Below are 26197 nucleotides of genomic sequence, written 5' to 3'. Positions count from 1 at the left end.
CGCGGCGCGCGGGCCTCTCACTATCGCGGCCTCTCCTGTTGCGGAGCACAGGCTCCAGACGCGCAGGCTCAGTAGTTGTGGCTCATGGGCCTAGTTGCTCTGCGGCATGTGGGATCTTCCCAAACCAGTGCTCGAACCCGTGTCCCCTGCATTGGCAGGCAGATTCTCAACCACTGCGCCACCAGGGAAGCCCCATTCTCACATTTTTGAAATGGGGATAAACATGTCCACCTCAAAAGACTGCTGGACAGTTAAAAGAGTGTGAGTTACTGCCTTCACTTAGTTGACTCTCATAAACACCTCCCACCCACCCCTTGCCTGTTTCCTCAGTCCTGGGGTTGTTGTGAGGAATAAAAAAGAGTAAATAGGGGACTTCCCTGGTGGAGAAAGAGCTCAGTGTCAGCGGAAGGAAGGCAGGGGTTCTGCTGGCTGGAACGGAGGTTCACTCAGGGGCATGAGGGAAGAGCAACAGACGGTTGGACTTTATCCCAAAAGCTGTAAGGAGCCGCTGGAGGTTTTATTTTGTTTTGTTGACAAGGACTGAATTGATGCCATGTAATGAGAGCTAGAAACTCCCCGTCCTTCTCAGTGACATCCTTCCCCCAGTGCCTGGTCTAGAGAACATCTCCTTCGATTACGAAAGTACTATTTAATTAAAATAAAAACGCAAATAATAGAGACGTGTATATGGAGGAACATAAAAGTCCATGATCTCCCTCAGCACCACTCTCATTAATATATAGATTTTTAAAAGACAAAAATGTTATCAATCATACATACATCTGGATTATTTTCATTTAACAATATGTCTTAGAAATCTTTCATATTACTAAACATGTATCTACCACTTTGTTTTATAGTTTTCTAAGTCTTCCATTATATAGCTATATGGTAATTTTTTTAACTGTTTTCTGTTGAGGTGTATTAACTTTAAAGAAAATTATCAACATTATAAACAATCCTGCAATAGAAATCCTCATAGATATATCTTTGCTCTTCGGTGTGAGTAATCTGTAACAGTATTTCTCAAATTTTAATGTGCATAGGAATTGCCTGAGGAGCTCATTAAAATGTAGATTCCGACCTCTCAAAGTGATACCAATTCTGCTGGTCCATGGACCGCATTTTGAGTAACATGGCTCTGTGGAATACATTCTTAGGAGGTGCAGTTTCTGGTTCAAAGTGTATGTACTTAACTTTACCAATCTTAATAGATTGAAAAATACATATGTCGATATTATTTTTTTCAGGGAGGTTAGCTTATTATGGCATTTTTAAAGTTATAATTAACATGCAGTATTATATTAGTTTCAGGTATACAACATAGTGATTTGATGTTTTTATACATTATGAAATGATCACCCCAATAAGACGAGTTACCATCTGTCACCATACAAAGTTGTACAATACTGACTATATTCCCTATGTGTACATTATATCCTCATGATTTATTTTATAGCTGGAAGTTTGTACCTCTCAATCCCCTTCATCTGTTTTATCCATCCCTCCATCCCCTGCCCCTCTGGTAACCACCAGTTTTTTCTCTGTATCTATGAGTCAGCTTCTGTCTTGTTTGTTCATTTGTTTTGGTTTTTAGATTCCACATATAAGTGAAATCATGCAGTATTGTTTTTCTCTGTCTGACTTATTTTACTTAGCGTAATATCCTCCAAGTCCATCCATGTTGGCGCAAATGGAAGATTTCATTCTTTTTTATGGCCAAGTAATATTCCACCACCACACACACACACACACACACACACACACACACACACACACACATCTTCTTTATCCATTCATCTATGGATGGACACTTAGGTTACTTCCATATCTAGCTATTGTAAATAGTGCTGCAATGAACACAGGGGTGCACATATCGTTTGAATTAGTACTTTCGTTTTCTTCAGATAAATACCTAGAAGTGGAATTGCTGAATCATATGGTAGTTCTATTTTTAATTTTTTGAGGAACCTCCATAGTGTTTTCCATAGGGGCTGCACCAATTTACATTCCCACCAACAGTGTGTGAGGATTCCCTTTTCTCCACATCCTCACCAACATTTGTTTTTCTTGTCTTTTTAATAATAGCCATTATCAAATAACCATAAAATTATTTTAATTTGCATTTTTGATTGTGGGTGAGATTTTTTTTATATGTCTATGTATTTGTATTTATTTTACAAAATGCCTTTTCATGTCCTTTTTCATGTTCCTGCTAAGTCATTAATTTTAAAAATTGATTTGTAGGAGTTTTATATGATCTGAATATTAACTGCGGTGGAAACTGCCAGTTTCTTACCTGATATTCATTCTTCCCGTCTTTCTTACTAACAGAATTGTTTTTAAACAACTCATATAAATGAAGTTATACAACATGTGGTCCTTTGCGTCTGGCTTCTTCCACTTAGCATTATGTTTTCAAAGTTCATCTGTGCTGTAGCATGTATCAGTACTTCATCCGTCTTAATTGCTGAACAGTATTCCATTGTATGGTCTATACCACATTTTATTTTATTTCTTCATTCATCAGTTGAGAGACATTTGGTTCTTTCCATTTTTTGGCTATTATGGATAATGCTACTATGAACATTCATGTACAAATTTTTGTGTGGCCGAATATTTCCATTTCCCTCGGTTATATACCCAAATAGTATCAATAAAAAAAAAAATAATACTTTTAGTATCAAGATATTGAATTCTATACAGTAATGAATGGATTCCAAAGGAGGACATGATTCTTTGCCATGTGATTTCATTCTAAAATATTTACAGTTTCAACATATTCATTTATTCAACTATGAATATTGAGTGCTTACTAGGTACCAGGCATTTTGCTAGGAGCCTGAAATAAAATTTTACAAATAGAACCAGACCTCATATATTTCAACTAGTTTATTGGCAATTTCTTCCTTACAAGTGGAATTGTAAGTGGATCATATGGTAACTCTATATTTATCCTTTGAGGAACTGCCAAACTGTTTTCCAAAGTGGCTGCCCCACATTACATTTCTACCAGCAGTGTTTGAGGGTTCTAATTTCTCCGTATCCTGGCCAACATTTGCTATTACCTGTTTTTGATTATAGCTGTCCTAGTGGATATGAAGTGGTATTTCATTGTGGTTTTGATTTGCATTTCCCTGATGGCTAAAGATGTTAAGCATCTTTTTTGTTTTCATTGGCCATTTGTGTATCTTCTTTGAGGAACTGTCTGTTTAAACTCTTTGCTTATTTTTTAATTGGATTTTCTTGTCTTCTCATTCTTGAGCTAACAGAACTTTTATATCATTGGGGCAACACTGTGCCCAGCTTAAAAAATATATATATTTCTCAACCTCCATTCATTGCTGATAGGTCAGTGACCTATTAGTGAAAGTCATTGGGTGAAACATCTAGAATGTCCCTTTTTCCTCCCCCCCTTTCTCTTACTTCCTCTGTAAAGTAGAAATGTGATGGCAGGAGTTCCAGCAACCACATGGGGCTGTGAGATGACCCAGAGAATATGAGCCATATGCTAAGATGCCAGAACAAAAGTAGAAAGCAGCTTACGATACAGAAAATATCATGAAGCTATCACATCAGCACTGAACTGCCTGTCTCCAGACTTATTTTATATAAAAGAGAAAAACTGGTTAAGCCACTGGGTTTGGGGGATCTATGCTGTAGCCAAATGCAATTCTCAGTTGATTATAACAAATTATCTCAAAACTTAGTAGCTTAAAACATTTATTATCTCAGGTTCTGTGAATCAGGAATCTAAAAGTATCTTAGCTTGGGCTACAGTTATCTGATGGATTGACTGGGCCTGGAGATGGTTCAGTGACAGGGCTGTTAGCAGAACTGTTCCTTGCCATATGGGCTTCTCCACAGGACTGCCTGAGTGTCCTCACAATTAGGCAGCTGGCTTCCCTCAGGAGAGAAGGAGACAAAGGTGGAAGCCACTGTGCCTTTTATGACTTAGTCTCCAAAGTCACACAGATCACTTCCACTTTATTCTATTTTTAGCAGCTAGTCACTAAGTGCAGCCCACACTTAAGTAGAGGGAAAATAGACTCCACCTCTTGAAGAGAAGAGTATCAAAGAATTGGTGGGCGTGGGTTTTTTCCGTTGTTTGTTTTGTTTTGTTTTGTTTGTTTTGTTGTGTTTGTTTTTTTGGCCGCACCAAGCGCAGCCTTCGGAAACTTAGTTGCCTGACCAGGGATCAAACCCAGGCCCCTGGCAGTGGAAACGTGGAGTCCTAACCACTGGACCTCCAGGGAATTCCTGGTGGGCATGTTTTAAAACCACCACACATACACATTAACTTTTTGTCTTTTATAAATACTGAAAATGTTTTCCTAGTTTGTCTTTTCACTTTGTTTATAGTGTCACCTTAAAGGAATGATTAATCCCATCCTTACCCACTGATTTGTAATGCCATTATATATATATATATATATATATATATAAAACCCTGGACTATTATTTTCCATTGACCTATATATAATATATATAGCTATTTCTGCTCTAGTACCACACTGTCATAACTATTGATTTTTCCATGTATATAATTTATCCTGCTATCTTATTAGTTCTAGTACTAGAATAGTCTATCTATTGGATAGAGAAGTAGAGGAATTCAATAAATTTTAAGATGCTAAGTTCTTAAAATAGAAAATGCAGAGTAACTACATATATATGAATATATATATATATATATGGATGCATAATGATTCATTGAAGGTGGAAGAATCTGGGGTAAGGAGGGGGCGTGGAGAGGAAAGTTCAACAGGACTCAGCAACTGGATGGACATAGCATATGGAGAAGAGGAATATACCCAAGGTTTGCCTGAATCTAGTGTTCCTGGGGAAATAGTACTGGCAAGGAAAGGAACAGAAAGGTTTGATCTTGGAGCTTTGGCAGACGATCGATTTCTTTGGGACTTACTGAGGTTGAAATGGTAGTGGGACACCCACGTGGAGATGCCATTAGACCACTGGAAACAGGGAGCTAGAGCTGAGCTTCCAGGTTGGCTGGTCCTTCCCCTCCGCTATGTCCTCGAGGACTGCAGTCCGCCGTACTGCACTGCCTTCCCCTGTGGCTGAGTCTTCCCGTTGTCATGTGACGGATGCAGAGCGCAATCTGTGACCCAGGTGAAACCATTCACATGCAGCCAGAGAGAGCTTCTTCCTGCTGCTTTCTCACAATGATCTCGGAGCGACAGCAGTCAGCGACCCTGAGGAGAGATCTTAGTTCCCAGCCCAGGAATTGAACCTGCGTAGCCTGGATGAAACCCAGGAATCCTAACCACTAGACCACTAGGGGCTAGAGGCTAGAAGCAAAGTGGCCCCTGCTCGTTCCCCCATTGAAAGCACGAATGTTCCAAGGAGGCAAAAACTGTAAAAACAGGTACAAAGTTTATTATTAGAGACATAGCACAATGTATGGGAGGAGTTTGTTTATTTAAGTCAGAAGCTAGGCAGAAATACACACCCAGAGAGGAGTGTGGGCGTCCTGAATGAGGAGTACCGTAAAGAGGTGATTTAAATCACTTATATAGGACAGTCCTTCCCGGTCTTTGTTTACATTGGGCCAATTATCTCGTCTCTTTTTTCACACCTGACTGGTCCCAGGACCCTCCCCAACATACATGCGCCCCCCAACATGCGTGTGCAACTTTTTGCTAAGATGGATGCCACCGCAGAGGCCTGTGGGTGAATGTCCACACTTATTACGGGGTGGGGGCCCCCCTCCCTTTTTGACCCCCCCAGGAGCCTTCCTGCGCATGTGCAGACCGGGAAGTCTTCCTTGACCTCAGGAGTGGGCCCTTTATCTCTTTACTTTAGCAGAGCTGAGCTTCTGCCACTAGCTTTGTCCTTGGAGTGTCTGGGTGAAAACAAAGCTTCAGTTTTACTCCACTTGACAAACCCCAGCTGTCCAGCCCAGGGGCCCATCTATCGCCTACCTCAGGCAGAGCAAAGAACCTTCTTTTCCAGCGTACCCCACTACCCTTGGATTTAGTTTAATGTGAAATAATAAATGAGATGATCCTTATGAGATGTCCTTTAATACCATGTGGTCAGAATTTCTGTGACTCAGTGGAAAGCATCTCGATACACCTGTCCTTGCAAAATCAGTGATAGATACTCAGAAGACTTTTTTTTTTTTTGGCTTCGCCGTGCAGCTTGTGGGATCTTAGTTCCCAGACCAGGGATCGAACCTGGGCCCTTGGCAGTAAAACCACTGAGTCCTAACCACTGGACCGCCAGGGAATTTCCTAGGAAGACTTTCTTTGTATCTCTATCAGCCATAATTTGCGGCACTTCAACAAAAGTGGTGTGTGCGTATGTGTGTGCGCGCATTTTTCACATTCAAATTATACTCTAAAAACTAAATAACATCTGTAGCAGTGATATGCAGGTAAATGTTTAACAGCAGGCTCTCCAGAGAGAACAAAAGGCCCTCCTTTTTAGCATATACTAATTTCTCTGGTGTAAATTCCCACCATGGCTGATTGCAAGCTGGCAACTCACATGTTTCCACCATACAGATACAATAGAGATAAATATTGGGTTGGCCAGAAAACCCCGAATGAATTTTTGGCCAACCCAATAATTTCAATTTTGTTAAGGGCTGAATTGTGTACCCCCAAGTTCATAAGTTGAAGCCCTAACCCCCAATACCTCAGAATGTAACTGTATTGGGGATAGGGCCTTAAAAGAAATGATTAAGTTAAAATGAGGCCACTAGTGTGGGCCCAAATCCAATCCGACTGTTGTCAGTATAAGAAGAGGAAATTTAGGAATTCCCTGGAGGTTCAGTGGTTGGAACTCCATGCTTTCACTGCTAAGGGTCCGGGTTCAGTCCCTGGTTGAGGAGCTAAGATCCTGCGGGCCGAGAGGCATGGTCCAAAAAAAAAAAAAAAAAAAGAAGAGGAAATTTGGACACAGAGGGGCACGCACACAGATAAAAATATGGTGTGAGGGCACAGAGGACGGCAGCCAGCTTCAAGCGAAAGACAGAGGCCTCTGTCAAAACCAAACCTGTTGACACCTTGCTCTTGGATTGCCTCCAGAACTGTGAGAAAATAAATTTCTGTTGCTTAAACTACTTTAGCATATTTGTTATGGCAGTCCTAGCAAACTAATACAAAAAGGTAGTAAAATAATTAGAAAGTGATGAGTTTTGAGTACTTTTTAACTTTTGTTTTTAATATAATTTATTTAAATTATATTTGTACAATTTTATTTTATTTTTTCCTTTTTACAATTTTATTTTTTTAATTTATTTTATTATTTTTTAAAAATTTATTTATTTATTTTTGGCTGCGTTGGGTCTCCGTTGCTGCGCGCGGGCTTCCTCTAGTTGCGGCGAGCGGGGGCTACTCTTCGTTGCAGTGCGCCGGCTTCTCATTGCGGTGGCTTCTCTTGTTGCAGGGCACAAGGTCTAGGCGCACGGGCTTCAGTAGTTGTGGCACGAGGGCTCAGTCATTGTGAGGCATGGGCTTAGTTGCTCCGCGGCATGTGGGATCTTCCCAGACCAAGGATGGAACCCGTGTCCCCTGCATTAGCAGTCGGATTTTTAACCACTGTGCCACCAGGGAAGTCCCCGATTTTATTTTTTTTAAATGGCTGCATTTAATAACCGGCTCACAGAATTCATGAAAAATTAATAATCAGCTCTCACAAGCCTGTTCAAGCCAGCTCCAGCTCATTGCATATTTCAATGAGTCTCAAATTTCTATTTCTAACCAAGAACCCTTTTCTCAGTCCAAGGCTTGTATAGTTAACCTCCTACTTCTCAATTTATATAACTGAGATCTCAAAATTAAAACATACAAACAAATTCTGTATCTTTTCCTCTAACTCTGCTTTTCTTCAGTGCTCCCCATATCACCATTCAGATGTTCAAACCAGAAACCTTGCGTCATCCTTGCCGGTTTTTTTTCTCTCTCAGTGACATTTTTCCCCAATGGCTCCCATTGAATCTATCACCAGCGTGATCCATCCCACCTCCAAATATATCTTGGCGACTAAAAAACATATTCACAACCTAGAAGTTGAGAGTTATGTTTTATTCAGTGGACATACTAAGGACTTCAATCCCGGGAGGCAGCATCTCAAGTAACCCTGAGAAAACTGGTCTGAGGAGACGGAGTGGGAACTAGGACATACAGGAGTTTTTCAACAAAGGGCAAGTAGTAGTGACAGGGATAGAATAGGATAGTTATACAGGTAGCTGTAGAAGTCCCAGTAGGGGACTATAGATAGAGAGGGAAACCTAGGAAACTTTGCGAGACCACTGTAAGTTAATGATCCCTCAAGAAAGCTATTGGAACATCGTGGAACGAAGCAGGCTTACTTAACTATAAAGCCATAAACAAAAGCATGAGATATGCCCCAGGCCATTAGGTGGAAGAAAAATGTCACCACCCTTCTACTGATTTGAATAAACGCTATGATAATCCTAGTTTGACCTCATAGGGTCAGACACTCTCTGGCCTGATATGAAGGAGGAACTAGTGACGTAAGCCTCCTGTCTACTCGAAGAAGGTGGTCTTTTCCCCTCCCTCTTTCCTTTGACTACAAAATTGTACCCCCACTTAATCCTCAGGGCAGAGCTCCCTCGCCTGCCTGCTTGAATCTCTTACAAGCATCCTATATTAATAAATCTACTTCTTGCCTATCACTTTGTCTCTCGCTGAATTCCTTCTGCGCTGAGACACAAAGAACCTGAGCCTCAGTAAGTCCAGACACCAGTGAGTGATTCTAATTAAAAGACCGGGGGTTCAAGTCCCAATCAGGGTTCTGGCTGGTTTTGAGTCCCGGCCACGTGGGTTCAAGTCCAAATCTGGGTTTAGACTGGGTTTGAGTCCCGGTACGGGGGCTCAAGTCCAAATCTGAGGTGCACGGTTTCAGCAGGAAAAAAAAGATTACTGTTAATAAAAGAAAACTATACATCTCAAGTTAAGGAATTTAGCGCTTTTCTGTGTCTGGGAAGATGCAAGAGTCTGGGCTCACTGAAATCATTCCTTTGATATGCACCTCAGCTCTCTGGGGCCTGTATCCTGTGTTTTCACATCCTGAGTCTCCTCAGGTTCACCGTGGGGAGTGGCTGCAGTCTGATGGCTCCTAGATGGCAGGTATTCTTTGTTTCCTTCCTGAGTTCCCTCAGGGCTCACCAGCTCACCACTGGAGGACTGCAATTGCTGATGACTGTGACATCCTTTGTTTGCTGATATGGCAGGCAATGTTTTATTTCTCAGTCTCGATTCCATCTACTTCTTTCCATCTTCTGTGACACCTCTCTGGCCCAAACTATTATCATCACTCTCTGGAACTAGTACAGTAGCCTCCTAAATCGTCTTCCTGATTCCACACTCTCTCATCCAACCATCTTTCAAGAGCAGCCACAGTAAGCTTTTTCCAATGTAAAGAGAAGCCTCTGGCTTTTCCTTTTGCTCTTAGGATAAAATGGTTACTCATCACCCCAGCCTAGAAGCAAAGCCTGAAACCGAGCAGGACCCTGTGGGCCCCTCCCTGGTACAAATCCTTTCTGTGTCCCCTGTTTCTTATTTGTAGAAAATAGGCTTCATTCACAAACTTCCCTGAGTTCCAAAGGGCAGGTTCAAACAGTTGCTAATCAGGGAAGGGGGGGAATGCAGAAAAAAGGGAGAGCAGTGAAGAAACAATAGTGCAACCTTGGGGCAGGGTCCTGGTTCCTCCCCAAGGAATATACATAATAATACCTTTGAGGCTTCCCTGATGGCGCAGTGGTTAAGAATCCGCCTGCCAATGCAGGGGACACGGACACGGGTTCGATCCCTGGTCCGGGAAGATCCCACGTGCCGTGGAGCAACTAAGGAGCAACTAAGCCCGTGCGCCACAACTACTGAGCCCACGTGCCACAACTACTGAAGCCCGCAGTCCTAGAGCCCATGCACTGCAAGAAGAGAAGCCACCCCAATGAGAAGCCCATGCACCTCAACGAAGAGTAGCCCCCGCTTGCCACAACTAGAGAAAGCCCTTGCACGGCAAAGAAGACCCAAATGCAGCAAAAAATAAATAAATTAATAAATTAAAATAATAATAATAATACCTTTGAGCTCTTCTGCAGGAACTAAGGCCCCCACCCAGGTGGAGGATGGCACCGCCCTGTTACCTCACCACCAACCAATCAGAAGAAAGTCACACCCTGTAGCCCTCACCCCAAATTTTGCCTATAAAAAATTTCTCCCCCCAAACCATCAGGAAGTTCTGGGATTTTGAGCCCAGGCCACCTGTTCTCCTTGCTTGGCCCTGCAATAAACTTTTCTTTGCTCCAAACGCCAACATTTTGGTTTGTTTGGCCTCACCATGCATTGGGCACGTGAACTTGTGTTCTGTAGCAAGCCCAGCAAGGTCTGTCATGACCTTTGCTATTGAGCTCCAGCCACACTTGGGTCACAGGGCCAGTTCTGAAACCGTGCAACCCAGATTGGGACTTGAACCCACGGTTTTTAAATTGAGATCACACACCTGGTCTCAGGACTTAATGAAGCTCAGGTTCTTCATGTCTCATGGCAGAAAGAATTCAGTGAGAGACAAAGTGATAGGTAAGAAGTGGACTTATTTAGAGAGAAACACACTCCAGAGACAGAGTGTGGAAGGCGAGAAGCCCTGAAATATGAGGGTGGTTAGTTTTTATGGACTGGGTAATTTCATAGGCTAATGAGTGGGAGGATTATTTCAACTATTTTGGGGAAGGGGTGGGGATTTCCAGGAACTGGGCCACTGCCCACTTTTTGACCTTTTATGGTTAGCCTCAGAACTGTCATGGCGCTGTTGGGTGTGTCATTTAGCATGCTAATATATTACAATGAGTGTATAATGAGGCTCAAGGTCCACTGGAAGTCGAAACTTCTGCCATCTTGGACCTGGTTGGTTCTAACCAGTTTTTGTCATGTCCTATGGCTACATCATTCTTTTAAAGGTTGTGCCCTGCCCCCTTCCCTCCTGTTTCAGTTCCTTCTCCCACCCAACTCCCTCCTTCTTGTGGCTTTCACTTATATTCTTTTCTTTTGTGTGGAACTCTTAACTAACACCTTGATACTGAACCAAACTTGGATCTGTTTGCCCATGCACAGTAAAGCCAATCTAATGACACCAGGTTGTGGTGAAGGAAAATGCAGTGTTTATTGCAGGGCTGCAAGAGAGGAGCCCAGGGCAGCTGGTGCTTAAAACACTCAAACTTTCCATGGGTTTCAGCAAAGTAATTTTAAAGGCCAGGTGAGGAAGGGGGAGTCCCAGTGTATGTGATCAGCTCGTGCACAATTTTCTGAATGGTGAGGTAACAGGCCCGTGTCACAGGGGTTAACATTATCAATCCTTAGGTGCCAGTAGGCTATGTGTTCATGGCCATCAAACAGTTAATTTCTTCCACTTGGTGGTGGTTCTAGCATCTATGAAACAACTCAGGAAATGTGCATCAGATACTATCATCTAGGTACTTTGGAGAGGAGCTATAAAACAGAGGCTATGTGGGAGGGGTCTCTCCCAGGAAGGCCCATAGGGTCCTGCTCGGTTACATCCTGAGGTCTTCTAGGCCTTCTCAGAAAGGCCATTCTTTTTTTCTTTTTCTTTAATTAATTAATTTTATTTATTTATTTTTGGCCGCCTTGGGTCTTCATTGCTGCACGTGGGCTTTCTCTAGTTGTGGCGAGTGGGCGCTACTCTTTGTTGCGGTGCGCGGGCTTCTCATTGCGGTGGCTTCTCTTGTTGCGGAGCACAGGCTCTAGGCGCGCGGGCTTCAGTAGTTGTGGCTCGCCGACTCAATAGTTGTGGCTCGAGGGCTCTAGAGCACAGACTCAGTAGTTGTGGTGCACACGCTTAGTTGCTCTGCAGCATGTGGGATCTTCCTGGACCAGGGCTCAAACCCGTGTCCCCGGCATTGGCAGGCGGATTTTTAACCACTGTGCCACCAGAGAAGTCCAGAAATGCCATTCTTAACCATAATCTAAATTAGGATTCCCTCTTACCGGGCCCTGCTTTTCCTTGATGGCAGCAAACACAATTTGTCTTTATACCTGAATTTGTGGATGAGTTTGTTCCTTTCCAAATGTCATCAAGTACTTCTATGTCAGACTCTTCTAACTCCAACAGACCTTCAGTTTCGCTCTGCATCCCTACTGCCCAGGCCCAGTGCATGCCACATAGTAAGTGCTCAATAAATACTTGCAGAATGAGTATTAAATGTGATTTTTAAAAGTAATTAAGAACTTCCTGCCCTCAATTTGGATTTGCTGTATAGATGAAATGCCTTTAGCTCCTCCCTCCACTTTGTGAATCACTAATGAGTGAACAAAGGACAAGCCAGGGAGCTAGCCCCACTTAAGATTCACTAGAAGGAAGTGAAGGCCCTGAAGGATATAAAGGTGGAGAAAAACTAGAAAAAGTTGTCAGTCTTTTAAAAATTAGCAATGATAAACAAAGGGGCATTCGATTTGGCAAGTAAGACTTTTGATGACTGACTGACCTAGGCTGGCCGAGTTTAAGAGGGAGTGGGTTTTGTAGGCGTGCTCCTTTCCCCTGCAGTTTCTAGCATAACCTGGGTGTTTCCTACTTCCGGCCTCGCGCTCCTCCCAGTTGAACACAAATACTGTCTCCTGTGGAGGGTCCCTAGACACAACTACGCTGACCGTGGGAAGAGGAGAGACATGGGGAAGTAAGGACCGTTTTTTGAGTGATGGAGGAAGGAAGCCCTTCAAACGTAGATAAACTCCATTAGCCTCCATTAGCGGATCTGCTGAAGCAGATCCTTCTACTCTCCCGTGTAACCCGGAGTTACAGCCACCCCTGAGCGGCCCTCACTTCCGCCCTGGAGCCTTTGTTCCGGCGCTGAATGTTCCAGACGCAAACGCCGGCGCCGGAAGGAGGTGGGCGGCGGCGGGAGCTTGCAGGCCCAAGGCTGCCCTCTGCGGCGGGCGCGGCGGGCGTGGCGGGCGTGGCGGGGCGTGGCGTGGCGGGGCGGAGACCGCGTCCCCGCTGCGGCCGCTGGGAGGCGCGCGAGCCACTCGGGCGGCCCGTCCGCCGCGCCTGCGCACGTAATCGCGCACGTGACCGCCACCCCGGGGAGTCAGCGTGTCCCGCCTCCCGCTGCGCCGCGGTTACGTAGCCGGCGCCCGGGCGGTAGCGCGGGTGTCACGTCTGCTTCAGGGCGCGTTTCTTGCAGCCGCCATTTCGTCCCCGCCCGGGGGTTGGGCGCAGTGGCTTCTCATTTTTTGAGCCCCGTTGGTGCTGTTTACCAGCTCTAGTCACAGAGAAGTCGTTTAACCTTTCGGACCCTCGCTTTATGAATCTGTAAACATTGGGCCGTCTTTGTTGTGGGGATTAAATGAGATGTGGTGGGGTTTCATCATAGGCACCCTTAACGTGAGCCCAATAATTCTCAGATTAAATAGGGCGGAAGGTCTCCAGCCACCGTTCCACGCGAGCGGGAGGAGGCGGGAGACTGGACTCTGTGCTCTCGGCCGGTTCTCAGCCTCTCATTGTGTGTTTCTTGGGAGGCTGACTGGGTTCTAGTGTTTGCTTTTTAAGCTAGATTCCAGTGTTTTAAGATGCCTCTTTTCCGCATAACACGACCCACCTGAAGGCAGTCTAACCATTTCATCTGGCGCCCAACCGAAGAAACAGATATCCCTTCCCATGCTGGAAGAAAAATGAGCTTACTTAAGGAGGGGCAGTGTGTCCATCTCCAACGTGGCACGTGAGTATGATCTCAAGATCTTATGTGGGTCTTCCCTGGTGGCGCAGTGGTTAAGAATCCACCTGCCAATGCAGGGGACCCGGGTTCAAGCCCTGGTCCAGGTAGATCCCACATCTTCCTGGGTGGAGCAACTACGCCTGTGCGCCACAACTACTGAGCCTGCCCTCTAGAGCCTGTGAGCCACAACTACTGAGTCGGCGAGCCACAACTACTGAAGCCCACGCGCCTAGAGCCTGTGCTCCGCAACAAGAGAAACCACCGAAGTCAGATAATCGCGCACCGCAACGAAGAGTAGCCCCCTCGCCGCTACTAGAGAAAGCCGGCGTGCAGCAGCCATAAGTAAAATTTATTTTAAAAAAAATCACATGTGCAATCAAGAGTCAACAGATTCGTGGAGCCAGGTCATCAAGTTCTGTAACTGTTAAAGTGACAGCAAAGTACATGTGATAAATCTTTAAAACCACTAAACTTATTCCTGGAAGAAATGAAGAAGTATGTGCCTCACAATGGCCATACATGGCAGAAAAGGAAAAAGAAAAGCTCTTGGTCTCAAGTCACAGTTCACACCTCCTGCCAGAGAAGACAGCCTTGGGATGGAAGGATTTCAAAACCAGCCAAGGATGGCATAACAGTTTTAGAAACCAAAAACGTTCAAACTGTTGATGAGGCTGTATCAGTGGAGGAACAGGAAGCAAAAGCCACCCAGAGTTACTAAAAAGAAGTATTGGGCAAAGGGCTAGCTTCCAGAATATAATGAGGCTGGTATCTTCTGATGGGGAAATGCCCAATTGCCATTAAAGTTCCAAACTAGAAACACAAGGCCCTGGTTTGATAGCAACTAATGACCTTGTGACCACCTCTCTCTTCTTCTCTCCTGGTGGCAGTGTAGCACTCTGTTTAATAAAGCCAGAGAGTTCTACAGAGGTACAAATCCCAGTGCCCCCCCCCCCCATTTGTTTTTTGTTTTTTGTTTTTTTGCTGTACTCTAGCAATCAAATGCAAAGTCCTGGGTGGCTGCAGCACCTTTCCTGATTTGGTTTTGCAGTTTACATTCTAGAAGCCAAGTAGGATCTCAGAGAGAAAAGCCTTGGCTTTGTTGTTGCTGCTCACGGGCGGCAGTACCACTCTGAGGTACCACACACTTTATGAGTGTGCTCATAAAGGCTTTGAAGTCTTCTTCCCTCTAACATCACCCCTATCCTTCATTCTGCTGATTAAGCATGAGTTGCTGTTTCAAAGGCACATGCATGAGGCTGAGATTCCTCCTTGACTCCCAGAACCAATTGAATGCTAACCCTGATCTTAATGTGGTCATGAGTTAGAAGAGTTGAAAGTGCTCCAGTATTGCCAGTTGCATCCTTTATATTAAGCAGGCATGGAAACAACCAAGCCTCGAACAGTCCCTGCTTGTTGGGAAGAATGTGTTTAGTATTTTAAGGGTTTTCTATTGACAAAGAAGTGAAACTCACTGTTTGGCCTAACAAGTGGATCATTATGGCTTTGTGGAAGAAATTAAAGAACTTGAGAGCCACAGAGAAACACGAATAAAAAGCTGAGGAACTGATAAAATCATCCCCGGAAGATAAAGATAGGAAGAACAGGAAGAGAAGAACAGTTCAAATCTTCATAAACTTGTTGAAGTGTTCCATGCTGTAAAATACCTGAATGATTTAATTTCTGAATAAAATCCCTCCATGGAGAGAAACCTGAAAATTACATTTGGTTAAATCTATGCATTGTAATTCCTTGTAACCCGGCAATTCTGCACAGTAAGTATGCACCCAACAAAAATGCGTGCCTAGGTCCATCAAAAGAATCTGCGATACTGTACGTAGTAGCTTTCTCTATAATAGCTGAAAATGGAAACAACTCACATGTCCATCAACAGTAGAATAGGTAAACTGTGGTATATCCATACAACGGAATACTGTAAAATGATGGAAGTAATGAGCTACGTTTTCATGCAACAACATGGATGTAAAAGTTAAAATTACTTGTAGCATTGTGGAGCATTTGAGCTATTACCAACAAATGTTTGAGCAGTTCAAGATTCGGTGGCAACAATTGGTGAAGAGACGTTTTAAACCACCAGCAGCTGAGCAGCTGCAATTTCTCAAGCTAAACAGGATTTGGCCTTGGATTAGGCTTGGTATCTGACCCCCAAAACATGATGTCTTTATTTTTGTTGTCACATTGGCAAGGATATCCAGGTTGGGTGGATGACAAGTGTTCAAATGTTCAGGTTCTTTTTTTTTTTTTTTTTTTGCCACGCCTTGCAGCATGTGGAACCTTAGTTCCTGGATCAGGAATTGAACCCGTGCCGCCTGCAGTGGAAGCGCGGAGTCTTAACCGCTGGACCGCCAAGGAAGTCCCCACATCTTTCTTTTTAATATGCTTTCTTCTTTCTCTTTAATTAAAACAATGTAAAATGTTATTCTGTACATCACTGTATGTGTACTGCCATGTATTGTATTTTACCTGAAACTAACATATGCTGTACCTAATAGATGGGGTAAGTAAGGTGTTTTCAAGGGTAATTTTAACTCTGAGACAAACCTGTCACCTTACCTCTGCCGACTCTCTATCCCCTAAAAATGTGAAGCGTGTAGCACAGTGCCTGACACACAGCAAGTGCCAGTTCAGCACCTTCAGCCTGGACACCCACTTTCCACAATCCACACGCACTCTCTCACTAAAACTGCCGATGACCCAAAAAATCATGTATGTAATCAAACCTGAATTGTCTGCTGTGCTGTGTCCTCCTTGACCCTCTCCTCACTCTACACATTCTCTCCAGGGCTCCTCTTGTTCTCATAGTTCTGGCTAAAGGCTGATACACTCCCCAAATTTATATCTCCAGTCCAGGCCTCTCACTGCCCCCTCCAGCCCCGCCATTTTCTTTTTCTTTTCCAGACCTGCCACTGTCAAGCGTGTTCTGGATGGTTCCATTGGGTTGTTGCTCAGGCACCTCAAGAACACGTCCTAAAGTGAACTCACCATCTCTCTCTCCCACCCTCCTGCCCCTGCCCCCATCGGCTCCTCTTTCTGTCATCTCCGTCTTCTCGTGGCACCACCTTCCAAAAAAAGTCTTCCAGGCTAGAAAACTTCCCTCTCTCTCCTTTCCCTGGCCTCAGCATCTAATCAGTCACCAGGTCTTGCAGTTTCATCAGTGTTTCTTGAATTCTTTTCATCCTTATTTCGACTGCCCTATTCCAGGCTCTCAACACTTGTCACCTGGGCCGCTCCACTGCTGCCAGGATGGTTTTTCTAAAAGGAGTTTCTGACCATGTTCCTCTCCCGCCTCTCTCCTACGTGGCTCCCCCATTACCCATCTGTCCTACAGGGTAACATTTGCATTCTTAACTTGGCCTGCAAGCCCTCCTGATCTCACACCGACTTCCCTAGGCTTGCATCTCACGCTGCAGCAACCCTGAAATCTTCCAAGTTCCTCAAACCCAGCTACCGCTTCTGTTTTATTTTCATGTTGACCTCTCAGTCTGAATGTCTTATTCATGCAGCAACTCTAATCCAACCTCCAGTCCTGCAGAACCACCTCTCAGGCAAATTCCTTGTCATTCTTAAAGATTCAGCCCAGGGACTTTCCTGGTGGTCCAGTGGGTAAGACTTCGTGCTCCCAATACAGGGGGCCCGGGTTCGATCCCTGGTGGGGGAACTAGATCCCACATGCATGCCGCAACTAAGAAGTCCACATGCCGCAACTAAGATACGGTGTGCCACAACTAAGAGCCCAGGCAGCCTAAATAAATAAATAATAAATAAATAAATACTAAAAAAAAAAAGGATTCAGCCTGGTGTCATCTCCTCCAGGACACTTTCCTTTCTGAACTGCTTGATCTCTGGTTAGGAGTCCCACCCTTTTTACTCCTATAGTACTTTCTGGATATCCAGAATTTTATCTACCGCACGATAGATAAACTGTTTCATAAATGTCCTTGTAAGTTCCTTGAGGATTCCCTGCTTAATCCTCAGTGCTCAGCACAAATGATTAAATTTGAACTGGAAACTGTTCTAAGTGCTTTACATGTATATAGCCTCACTGAATCCTCACTAGAGCCTATGCAGTAGATATCAATAGCATCTCCATTTTGCAGAGGGAGAAACAGGCATGAGGAGGTTAGTAAATTTGCCCAAGGTCCCCCGCCTACGGGCCTTCAGGTCTTCACACCCAGTCATCCTGGCTCCCCAGCTGGCATCATTTACCACTAATATTGCCTCTCTATGAAGTGGGCACCTAGTAAATGTTAAGGAAACAGGAATAGCTACGCTTAGTGAGTACAAACTATCTAGCAGACTCTGCTCTGTGCTAAGTGCTTCACCTGGATTATCTCAACTCCACAACAACCCTGTGAGGTAAGTACCATCATTATTCCCATTTTACGTAAGAGAAAACAGGTTTAGAGAAGTCTGGCAACCTCTCCAAGGTCAGAGAACTAATTAGTGGTGTAGCTTCACTCACAACCAAGGTCTTATCCACACACTCTACCAGATGAGGCTGACAGCTCAGGAATGGATCGACGGGTAGCATGAAGGCTGGAACAGCACGCAGACCCATGACGCCTACCTCTCAGAGCCAGAACCTCAAGAGTTCAGAACCTCAGGCACAGAGCAGGCTGACTCACAACCCGGGTCAGAAAAAGATCAGCCCAGTGACAGTGACCCAGAATCACCAGGACTCGGAAGTAGATGTCACCACAGTGGAAGCCCTTCCTTGACCTCCTGTCCCATATCCCTAGGGGCTCAGGAGCTGCTGGCCCAGGAGGCTCAAAGTTCTTGACGGTGGAGAACAGACCTCCAAAGCGATGATACCATGAAAGGGTCAACGCCGAGCTTGGGCGGCCAGGGGCGGACTCCAGAGCAGCCGGGTGAGATTCAAGCGCCCGGCCCGCCTCCTCGCGGGGGCGGGGCCTCGGGGCGAGGAGCGGCCTGCGACTGTGACCAGAGGTTTACGGCCCGGGAATGGGCTCTACGCGCGACGTGCCCCCGGCGGCCCAGGCCGGAGCCGAGTGTTAACCGCCCCTCGAGGGGCCCCGCGGGGGCGCGGTCTCGGGGCGGGGCGCGACCTGAGACGGCGATGAGAGAGTTAACCGCCCGGCGGGGCCGTGGGGGCGGGGCCTCGGGGCGGGGCGAGGCCTGGGGGAGGTGCTGGCGGCGGAAGAGGCCGGCGGTCTGCGCTCGGCGCGCTTTGGCAACTTTAGGCTGGGCTGCTCCCGAGGACCGGCGACCTCCCGGCACGGGAAGCCGAGCGAGGTTCGAGGGCGGTGACAGGGGTGCGGGGCGCGCGAGGGGGAAGGTCCCTCGACAGGCCGAAAGGCGGCGAACTCGCGAGTCTCGAGAGACCGGGACAGGTGGGTGAGGGCAGGGTAGTGATGGGCCTGGGAGCTTTGGGGGAGCAAAGAGGGAGGAGCGGGGCGGTGAGCAAACCTGTGGAAAGGATGGGGCGCCTGGGTGAGGAGTCCCCTCCAGGATCCCTCGCTTCACACACTCTTTTCTCCCAACTCCTCTCTAGGTCGATCCCGACCGGGAGCTCGACTTTCAGAAGAGAGACGCCCCAGCAAGCCTCTTTAGGGGAGTTCTCCAGCTCCTCACCTCCATGGGCCAGACAGCCTCGGCAGGGGGCGGCAGCAGCAGCACCCACACCCCGCAGGCCCTGTACCCTGACCTGTCTTGTCCCGAGGGCTTGGAGGAGCTGCTCTCGGCTCCCCCTCCTGACCTGGGGGCCCAACGGCGCCACAGCTGGAACCCCAAGGACTGCTCAGAGAACATCGAGGTCAAGGAAGGGGGGTTGTGCTTTGAACGGCGGCCCGTGGCCCAGAGCACTGATGGGGCCCGGGGTAAGAGGGGCTACTCGAGGGGCTTGCACGCCTGGGAGATCAGCTGGCCCCGGGAGCAGAGGGGCACCCACGCTGTGGTGGGCGTGGCCACGGCCCTGGCGCCGCTGCAGGCTGACCACTATGCGGCGCTGCTGGGCAGCAACAGCGAGTCGTGGGGCTGGGACCTTGGGCGCGGGAAGCTGTACCATCAGAGCAAGGGGCCCGAGGCCCCCCGGTATCCAGCCAGACCGCAGGGTGAGCAGCTGGAGGTGCCGGAGAGGCTGCTGGTGGTTCTGGATATGGAGGAGGGAACTCTGGGCTACGCTATTGGGGGCACCTACCTGGGGCCGGCCTTCCGCGGACTGAAGGGCAGGACCCTCTATCCAGCAGTAAGCGCTGTCTGGGGCCAGTGCCAGGTCCGCATCAGCTACCTGGGCGAAAGGAGAGGTGAGGCCTGGGGCAGGTGTGGGGAGAGTAAGTTCTGTCACGGGGGTCTGTGGTTTTGGGATGGAAGCTCAACGCCTTACAAGAGCAGAGGGAACTGGCCTTCATCTGACCCGTCTCCTACCCCTATTCAGTGCCAGGAATGGCTAAGAGTCTTCACAGCTGTTACCTAACTCAATCTTCCTAACAGCCATAGAGGTAAAAGTAAGGCTTGGGAAAGCAACTTGCTAGTGAGAGGTGAACCCTCAGAATGGAGTGAAGCCCTGTGGGGATTAGGGCTTCACAGGAGAGATCAGCCCGTGGAGCAAGAGGTGCAAAGGGTTAGATTTGTCCTGGGCTAGGTGTACAAGTCCCAGAGGAAGAGGACTGGCGGTGCCAGGCGCCCAGGGTGTGTACCCGGCTCACTGGGCTCTGACTCTGACACATACCTACTTCCTTCCTCAGTCGAACCCCAGGAAGGAGCCGTTGAGGTCCAGGCACCTGGAAGAGCAGTGAAGGAGGCAGGGCCTTGGGGCTGAGCGGACTTAACTGTTCTGCAGTTGCCGAGTCTGCAGCAGAGGGTGGCCGCCTCTCCCCCGTAGCCCATGGGAGCTATTGTAGAGTGGAGGAGGGCCACCCTTCCTTTCACCTCCTCAGCCCCAGCTCTGGGGCCTCTCTGGATTCAAAGCCTGGGCCAGCTCCACGGTCAGAGCCGCCTCGGCCTGTTGCTTAAGACGGCCTTACTTAGAGCTTCACCCCAACTCCGACCGGGGACGTGTGAGATCCATGATGCGTCCGCCATAAGAGCAGATGCAGAACTTCAGGGCACCGTAGACCTCCCCTGAACCGAGGTGGGAGCAGACTTGCAGCAGGAAAACGGAAGGGACTCTGGGCAGGACCCCGTGGTTTGAGGATGTCTGGCTGGTGGCCGCACCCGTACTTACCTTCCCTCATTCTCTCTCCCAGCCGAGCCACACTCCCTTCTGCACCTGAGCCGCCTGTGTGTGCGCCACGCCCTGGGGGATACGCGGCTAGGCCACGTTTCTGCTCTGCCCTTGCCCCCCGCCATGAAGCGCTACCTGCTCTACCGGTGACCCCTGTGATACCACAGATTGCGCTGGGGCCTTGACCCATGCCTCGGGGGGAGGCAGCACTGCTGGCCTAGACCAGCTGCCTGAAGCCGGTGACGCTGGGTCCCACCCCACCCCAAGCTCTGGGGAGCACTGCAGCCCCAGGGCCACCCAGAGGGTGGAAGGGAGGGAGCTGTTACTCAAGGCTGCGGCAGCCTGGTACACAAGACATTTCTGCAAGTAAAAGTTGTAAGAGATGTGCTGCTGTAGAAACCTGTTTGTGGTTTTTTGGTTTTTTTTTTTTTGCACAAGGGTCCCGTGGCTGCGTCAAAAGGGAAGAAGATGATCTGGACAAGTTCAGTGAAGAAGGACACACCCCAAGGCTTAGTGCCAGGTGTTTATTTCCCGCACACGCAGGACTGCTCACAGACACAACACACACAGGCATCGGCACCGTGGCAGGGAGCAGCACCCCGGCCTCAGCAGAGGACAGGGCTTTCTCTCAGCCCCTGCCCTCGTGGCGTGAGATGGGACAGGACGGGGTCTTTCTCCTGCCTTCACTGGGGACTGAGGGGACCCATAAGCAAACACCCCTCCCACCTCTCAGCCAAGGAAAAGCCACCTTGGTGACAGGTTTAGTTCCAACTGTTACAGTAAGTGGAAGCGGGAGTGGCCTGGTCCCAACCATTACAGGGTAGGGTGTAAACGGTAAAGGAAGAGGTACACTTTGGATTAGGCCACAAGAGGCAGCAGGTGACACCATCAGAAGCACGTGTGAAGGTGGGGGGGCAGTACAGTTACTGGGCTTCTGAGCTACCTAGTCCCTGTCTCAGCAGGAAGGGTAGCAGAGATGGGCGGGGCTTATTGTTTGGCATTGATGATGTCCACGAATTCAGGCTTGAGGGAAGCACCCCCCACAAGGAAGCCATCCACATCAGGCTGGCTTGCCAGCTCCTTGCAGGTTGCCCCAGTCACAGAACCTGGGAAGGGAGAAGAGGGGGAGAGGGCAGGGATGGGAGGGGGTACTCCAGCCCTACCTCCATGTCGAAGAAGGACTCAATCGGGTTCTCAGCCCACTCCACCTCCGGCTGGAACCAAACCCACTTACCCCCATAAATGATGCGGGTGCTCTGAGCCACTGCATCAGAGATGTTGGACTTAAGCCATCCCCGGAGCTTTTCGTGTACTTCCTGGGCCTAGAACAAGAAGCTAGACTAAGACTTTCACTCAAAGGGGCAAAAACCCTGGGCACCAGTGGAGACAGGCAGTGTGGTTTTGGGACAAGAACCCTGGGATCTGAGTAGAACACCAGGGCTTCGATCCCACCCAGGTCCTGGAATGGATGTCCTTTGACATGTCACTCTCTTTTCTTTTCTCCTGTCTTTTTTTTTTTTTTTTTTTAAATTAACACCTTTATTGGAGTATAATTGCTTTACAATGGTGTGTTGGTTTCTGCTTTATAACAAAGTGAATCAGCTATATGTATACATATATCCCCATATCTCTTCCCTCTTGTGTCTCCCTCACTATCCCACCCCTCTTGGTGGTCACAAAGCACGGAGCTGATCTCCCTGTGCTATGCGGCTGCTTCCCACTAGCTAGCTATTTTACATTTGGTAGTGTATATATGTCCATGCCACTCTCTCACTTCGTCCCAGCTTACCCTTCCCCCTCCCCTCTCCTGTCTTTTAAATGAGGGGTTGGCCCAGGTGGTCTCCATGACCCTCCAGTTCTACCAAGGCAGGGGAGATGAGGGTAGGGCTCCTGGGCTTGGTTACCTGTTGGGGTGTCGCAGTCTTGCCAGTACCAATGGCCCACACAGGCTCATAGGCCAGGACAACCTTGCCCCAGTCCTTCACATTATCTGTGGGACAGAGATCACAGGTGGAAGGGTGAACAGGAAGGAGATAGCCAGCTGTTTCCCCAGGGAATGAGTGACGGTGGCCTACTGCCCCCTGGCGGCCGTTAGAGGAACTCCAAGTGGCATCTATACCATCAGGGCAGGAGCAGAAGTGATAAGGATACAAGGGTTCTCACCCTCCCCTTTCCTGAATCAGCGTGGGGATCAAGTCAGGCTGCAGGGCATCTGACCCCACCCTCTGTGCCTCCGTAGCCCTGGCTAGGCTCAAAGGTCCCTTTCTCCAGAGATACCTGCGATGACCTTGGTTTGCTCGAAAACGACCTTCTCAGTGATGCCAGCTTCCCTCTCATCTAGCTTCTCCCCAATGCAGGCGATTACTCCAAGTCCCTCTGCCAGGGCGTGAGCCACCTTCTGCCCAATTAGCTGTTGAGGAACAGACTCGGTGAGACACCTGTCTTGGGATAAGCCATCTCTTATCTCCTCTCCTGGTTACTAACCTCATCTGACTCCCCAAAGACATGCCTTCTCTCCGAGTGCCCCAGGACCACCCACGTGGCTCCACAGTCTTTGATCATGCCAGGGCTAAAGGAAGAGAACAAGCCACGGTTCAGCAGGGAGCCCACCCTGTCGCTTTCCCCTTCATGAGAATAATGAGGGCTGCGTCCACCACCCACCCACACCTCACCTGATCTCCCCCGTAAAGGCCCCATTAGCCACTTTGTAGCAGTTCTGCGCAGCCACTGCAATCTTGGGATCTAGCTTCTGCCGGGCGAAGTCAATGAAGACGGTGGGGGGTGCGCAAACCACCTCTGAGGGATGAGACGGTGACAGAGGGGATGAGGTCACTGGAAGCCTTCATTCCCCAGACCCCATCCAGTGTTCGGGAGCCCCCTAGCCTTCACCACTTTCTTAGTTCTGCTTTTGCCCTTTTTCACACCAGCACGATAATCTCTGTTCGCTCTGCAGCTCAGGCTGGGCCTGGACCCAGCTCTTTGAGCCTTCCAGGTACCCCTGAGAGGCCATGGCCCTTGCCCTGCCCTCTGCTCTTTTAACAGCTATGGCTCCGATTTCCCCAGGCTATTCTGGGCCTGGGCACCTCCTAGACTCAACATTCTCTGGGGGCCGACCCCGCCTCCCTTCTAAAATAGCCCATCCCCACCTTCGGAACCGGGCCAGGCAAGGATTTTTAGCAAAAGCAGAAGGGGCCAACTCCTGGGGTTTGTACTGGTGTCTTTGGGGGTAATAAACCAGAAGGGGATGCCTCTTGATCAGACCCGGGGTTCTGTGACTTAGGTGCATGGGACGGGAAGAGCTGAGGACTGCACTCTGCCGTGGGTGGCAGCGAGCCGACTGGCTCATAGAGGCTTGGCGCTTTCCCGTTTCCAGGCTGGAGAAAGCGGTAGGATCGCTCTTCACTCCCAAATGGCTCAGCCCCTTCCGCGGAAGGCAGGAGTCATGCAGGCCGCCGAGGGGAAAGGGTCAGAGCGGTAGCTCAGGAGGCCAAAGCCACTCGGCCGCCCAGGCAAGGCGCGGGGAGGAGTCTCGGGCTACGTGCGGCGGCGCACGGAGCCCGCGCCTAGGGGGCAGCTTAAGCCAGTACTCAGCCTCCTCCCCCACACACCGGGCTGCCGCCGGCCTCTCCCGATCGCCCGCAGGGGCTGGTCTCCGCTTCCATCCCTGGCTCTCGGCGGGTGCAGCCCCCGTCCGCGCCCCGGGGCCACCATCCTCCCGACGACCCACAGCCGGAGGGCACCGTGAGATGCGGCCCCGCCTTTCTGCGTCGACACACCCCGGGTCCTGCGGCCGCGGGGCCAAGGCCCGGACCCCGACAGCCCTGGTCCCCAGCCGTGCACGCAGGGCCACGCGGACACCGGCTAAGAGAGCTCGGGAGAGGGCGCCGCCACGCCGGACCTCCCACCCCGGCCCTCCCTGGCCAAGGCTCACCGGTGTCGGCCGGCACCTTGGCCGCGTTCAGAGTGTTGATGAGCTCCCCCAGATTGTTCTTCCGCCCGTTCATCTTCCAGTTCCCCCCCACGAAGAACTTCCTGGAGGGCGCCATTGCGATGAAGCCGGCACACTGAAGGTCAGGAACAGCGCGCAACCGCTTCCACTGGCCGCTTATATAGAGCGCGGAGAGGCAGAACTCCGCCCCCCCCGCGTCCTCTGCCATGGCTGGCCCGGCCCGAGGAAGCCCTGCCCCCCGGCCCCGCCCGCCGCCCGCGGAGGCCCTGCCCCCGGCCCCGCCCGCCGCCCGCGTTGCAAAGTTCTGACGTTACCACCATTCTTGTAGCAACGTTCCAGGGCTGGCTGGGGCTCACAGTCGCTTCAGCCGCAATTGCCAGACTTTGGGGAGAAGGCGAGAGCTGTGCGCCTGGCAGGCACTCAGGGGAGCCCCCTGTTCACGGCTGCAGCCCCCCAGAGGGCCAGAGGGATCCCGAGGGGGGCGCTGGCTGCAGGCCCGGCCACTCCACTCCCAGGCTTGGCCTCAGAGCCCTGAGGGGCTTCTCTCCCAACTCTGGGAAAATGAACCCCCTCCCCCCATCGGAGCGGCCACATCCCTGACTGCTGAGCAGGCACCTTTGACCTACCAGGGCGAGCCCAGCGCAACAGAAATTGGGCAAGTAACAGGGTTCAGAGGCGGAGGGACGGCCCACGTTGGCTGGAGACGGTGCAGCTAAGAAAGAGGCAGTTCAGAAGTCTGCCCTGCCCCCAGGAGTACCCCACTTTTTAAAAAAAAATTATTTTATTATATATTTATTTATTTATTTATTTATGGCTGCGTTGGGTCTTCGTTGCTGCGCGTGGGCTTTCTCTAGCTGCGATGAGCGGGGGCTACTCTTCGTTGCGGTGCGCAGGCTTCTCATTGCGGTGGCTTCTCTTGTTGCGGAGCACGGGGTTCAGTAGTTGTGGCTCGCGGGCTCCAGAGCGCAGGCTCAGTAGTAGTTGTGGCACACGGGCTTAGTTGCTCCGCGGCATGTGGGATCTTCCCGGACCAGGGCTCGAACCCGTGTCCCCTGCATTGGCAGGCGGATTCTTAACCACTGCGCCACCAGGGAAGTCCATGGAGTACCCCACTTTTTACTCCAGCGGGCCAAGGACTGACAAGGGACTGCAGGGCCTGGGGCCCAGGGCTCCCTAGCCACTGGGGACATTTGGGAGGTACCCATTTGGGCCCCCTCTCCTGTGATGGCTGGAAGGAAGGACTCTTGACCCCATCTGTGTCTGTGTCACCCCACTCCACTTTTCTTCATCTGACAGCCCGCACCCCTCAGCTTTCCTCTACTCCCCCAGT

The 26197-nt window shown here is 49.2% G+C and overlaps 2 protein-coding genes across 6 annotated transcripts; one reads left to right on the top strand and one right to left on the bottom strand.

Annotated features, from left to right (window-relative positions):
• Nucleotides 1-13165: 13165 nt before the first annotated feature.
• SPSB2 (splA/ryanodine receptor domain and SOCS box containing 2) lies at nucleotides 13166-21317 on the top strand. 5 transcript variants are annotated; one of them, XM_059935237.1, is made up of 3 exons: nucleotides 13166-13720; nucleotides 18475-18603; nucleotides 19248-20517. In XM_059935237.1, the coding sequence occupies exon 3, from the start codon at nucleotides 19332-19334 to the stop codon at nucleotides 20166-20168; it is 837 nt and encodes a 278-aa protein (XP_059791220.1). In that variant the 5' UTR covers nucleotides 13166-13720; nucleotides 18475-18603; nucleotides 19248-19331; the 3' UTR covers nucleotides 20169-20517. The 5 variants fall into 5 exon arrangements, with proteins under 5 accessions (XP_059791220.1, XP_059791221.1, XP_059791222.1 ...); XM_059935239.1 differs by lacking the exons at nucleotides 13166-13720; nucleotides 18475-18603 and adding exons at nucleotides 19003-19086; nucleotides 20941-21317 and having other exon boundaries at nucleotides 19248-19998; XM_059935240.1 differs by lacking the exons at nucleotides 13166-13720; nucleotides 18475-18603 and adding an exon at nucleotides 19003-19086 and having other exon boundaries at nucleotides 19248-19998; nucleotides 20440-21029.
• Nucleotides 21318-21810: 493 nt separating this feature from the next.
• On the bottom strand, nucleotides 21811-25076 carry TPI1 (triosephosphate isomerase 1). The gene is made up of 7 exons (XM_059935234.1): nucleotides 24850-25076; nucleotides 23591-23714; nucleotides 23403-23487; nucleotides 23196-23328; nucleotides 22823-22908; nucleotides 22153-22240; nucleotides 21811-22024 (listed from the first exon to the last, which is right to left on the bottom strand). The coding sequence occupies exons 1-7, from the start codon at nucleotides 25073-25075 to the stop codon at nucleotides 21906-21908; spliced, it is 861 nt and encodes a 286-aa protein (XP_059791217.1). The 5' UTR covers nucleotide 25076; the 3' UTR covers nucleotides 21811-21905.
• Between the last annotated feature and the right edge of the window lie 1121 nt (nucleotides 25077-26197).

The sequence above is a fragment of the Balaenoptera ricei genome, chromosome 10 (genome assembly GCF_028023285.1).
Source record: "Balaenoptera ricei isolate mBalRic1 chromosome 10, mBalRic1.hap2, whole genome shotgun sequence".
In the NCBI taxonomy this organism is placed as follows: domain Eukaryota; kingdom Metazoa; phylum Chordata; class Mammalia; order Artiodactyla; family Balaenopteridae; genus Balaenoptera; species Balaenoptera ricei.
Note: the sequence above shows the minus strand (reverse complement) of the source record. Positions and strands in the feature narration are given on the sequence as shown.

What these genes read in the sequence shown, in the direction of transcription:
- TPI1 (XM_059935234.1), bottom strand. Translation starts at nt 25,075, where the DNA reads ATGGCAGAGGACGCGGGGGGGGCGGAGTTCTGCCTCTCCGCGCTCTAT. An exon ending in TCTTTGGGGAGTCAGATGAG is followed by an intron (nt 23,329 to 23,402) that starts GTTAGTAACCAG and finishes GTTCCTCAACAG; the next exon opens with CTAATTGGGCAGAAGGTGGC. An exon ending in AGACTGCGACACCCCAACAG is followed by an intron (nt 22,241 to 22,822) that starts GTAACCAAGCCC and finishes TTCTTGTTCTAG; the next exon opens with GCCCAGGAAGTACACGAAAA.
- SPSB2 (XM_059935237.1), top strand. Translation starts at nt 19,332, where the DNA reads ATGGGCCAGACAGCCTCGGCAGGGGGCGGCAGCAGCAGCACCCACACC.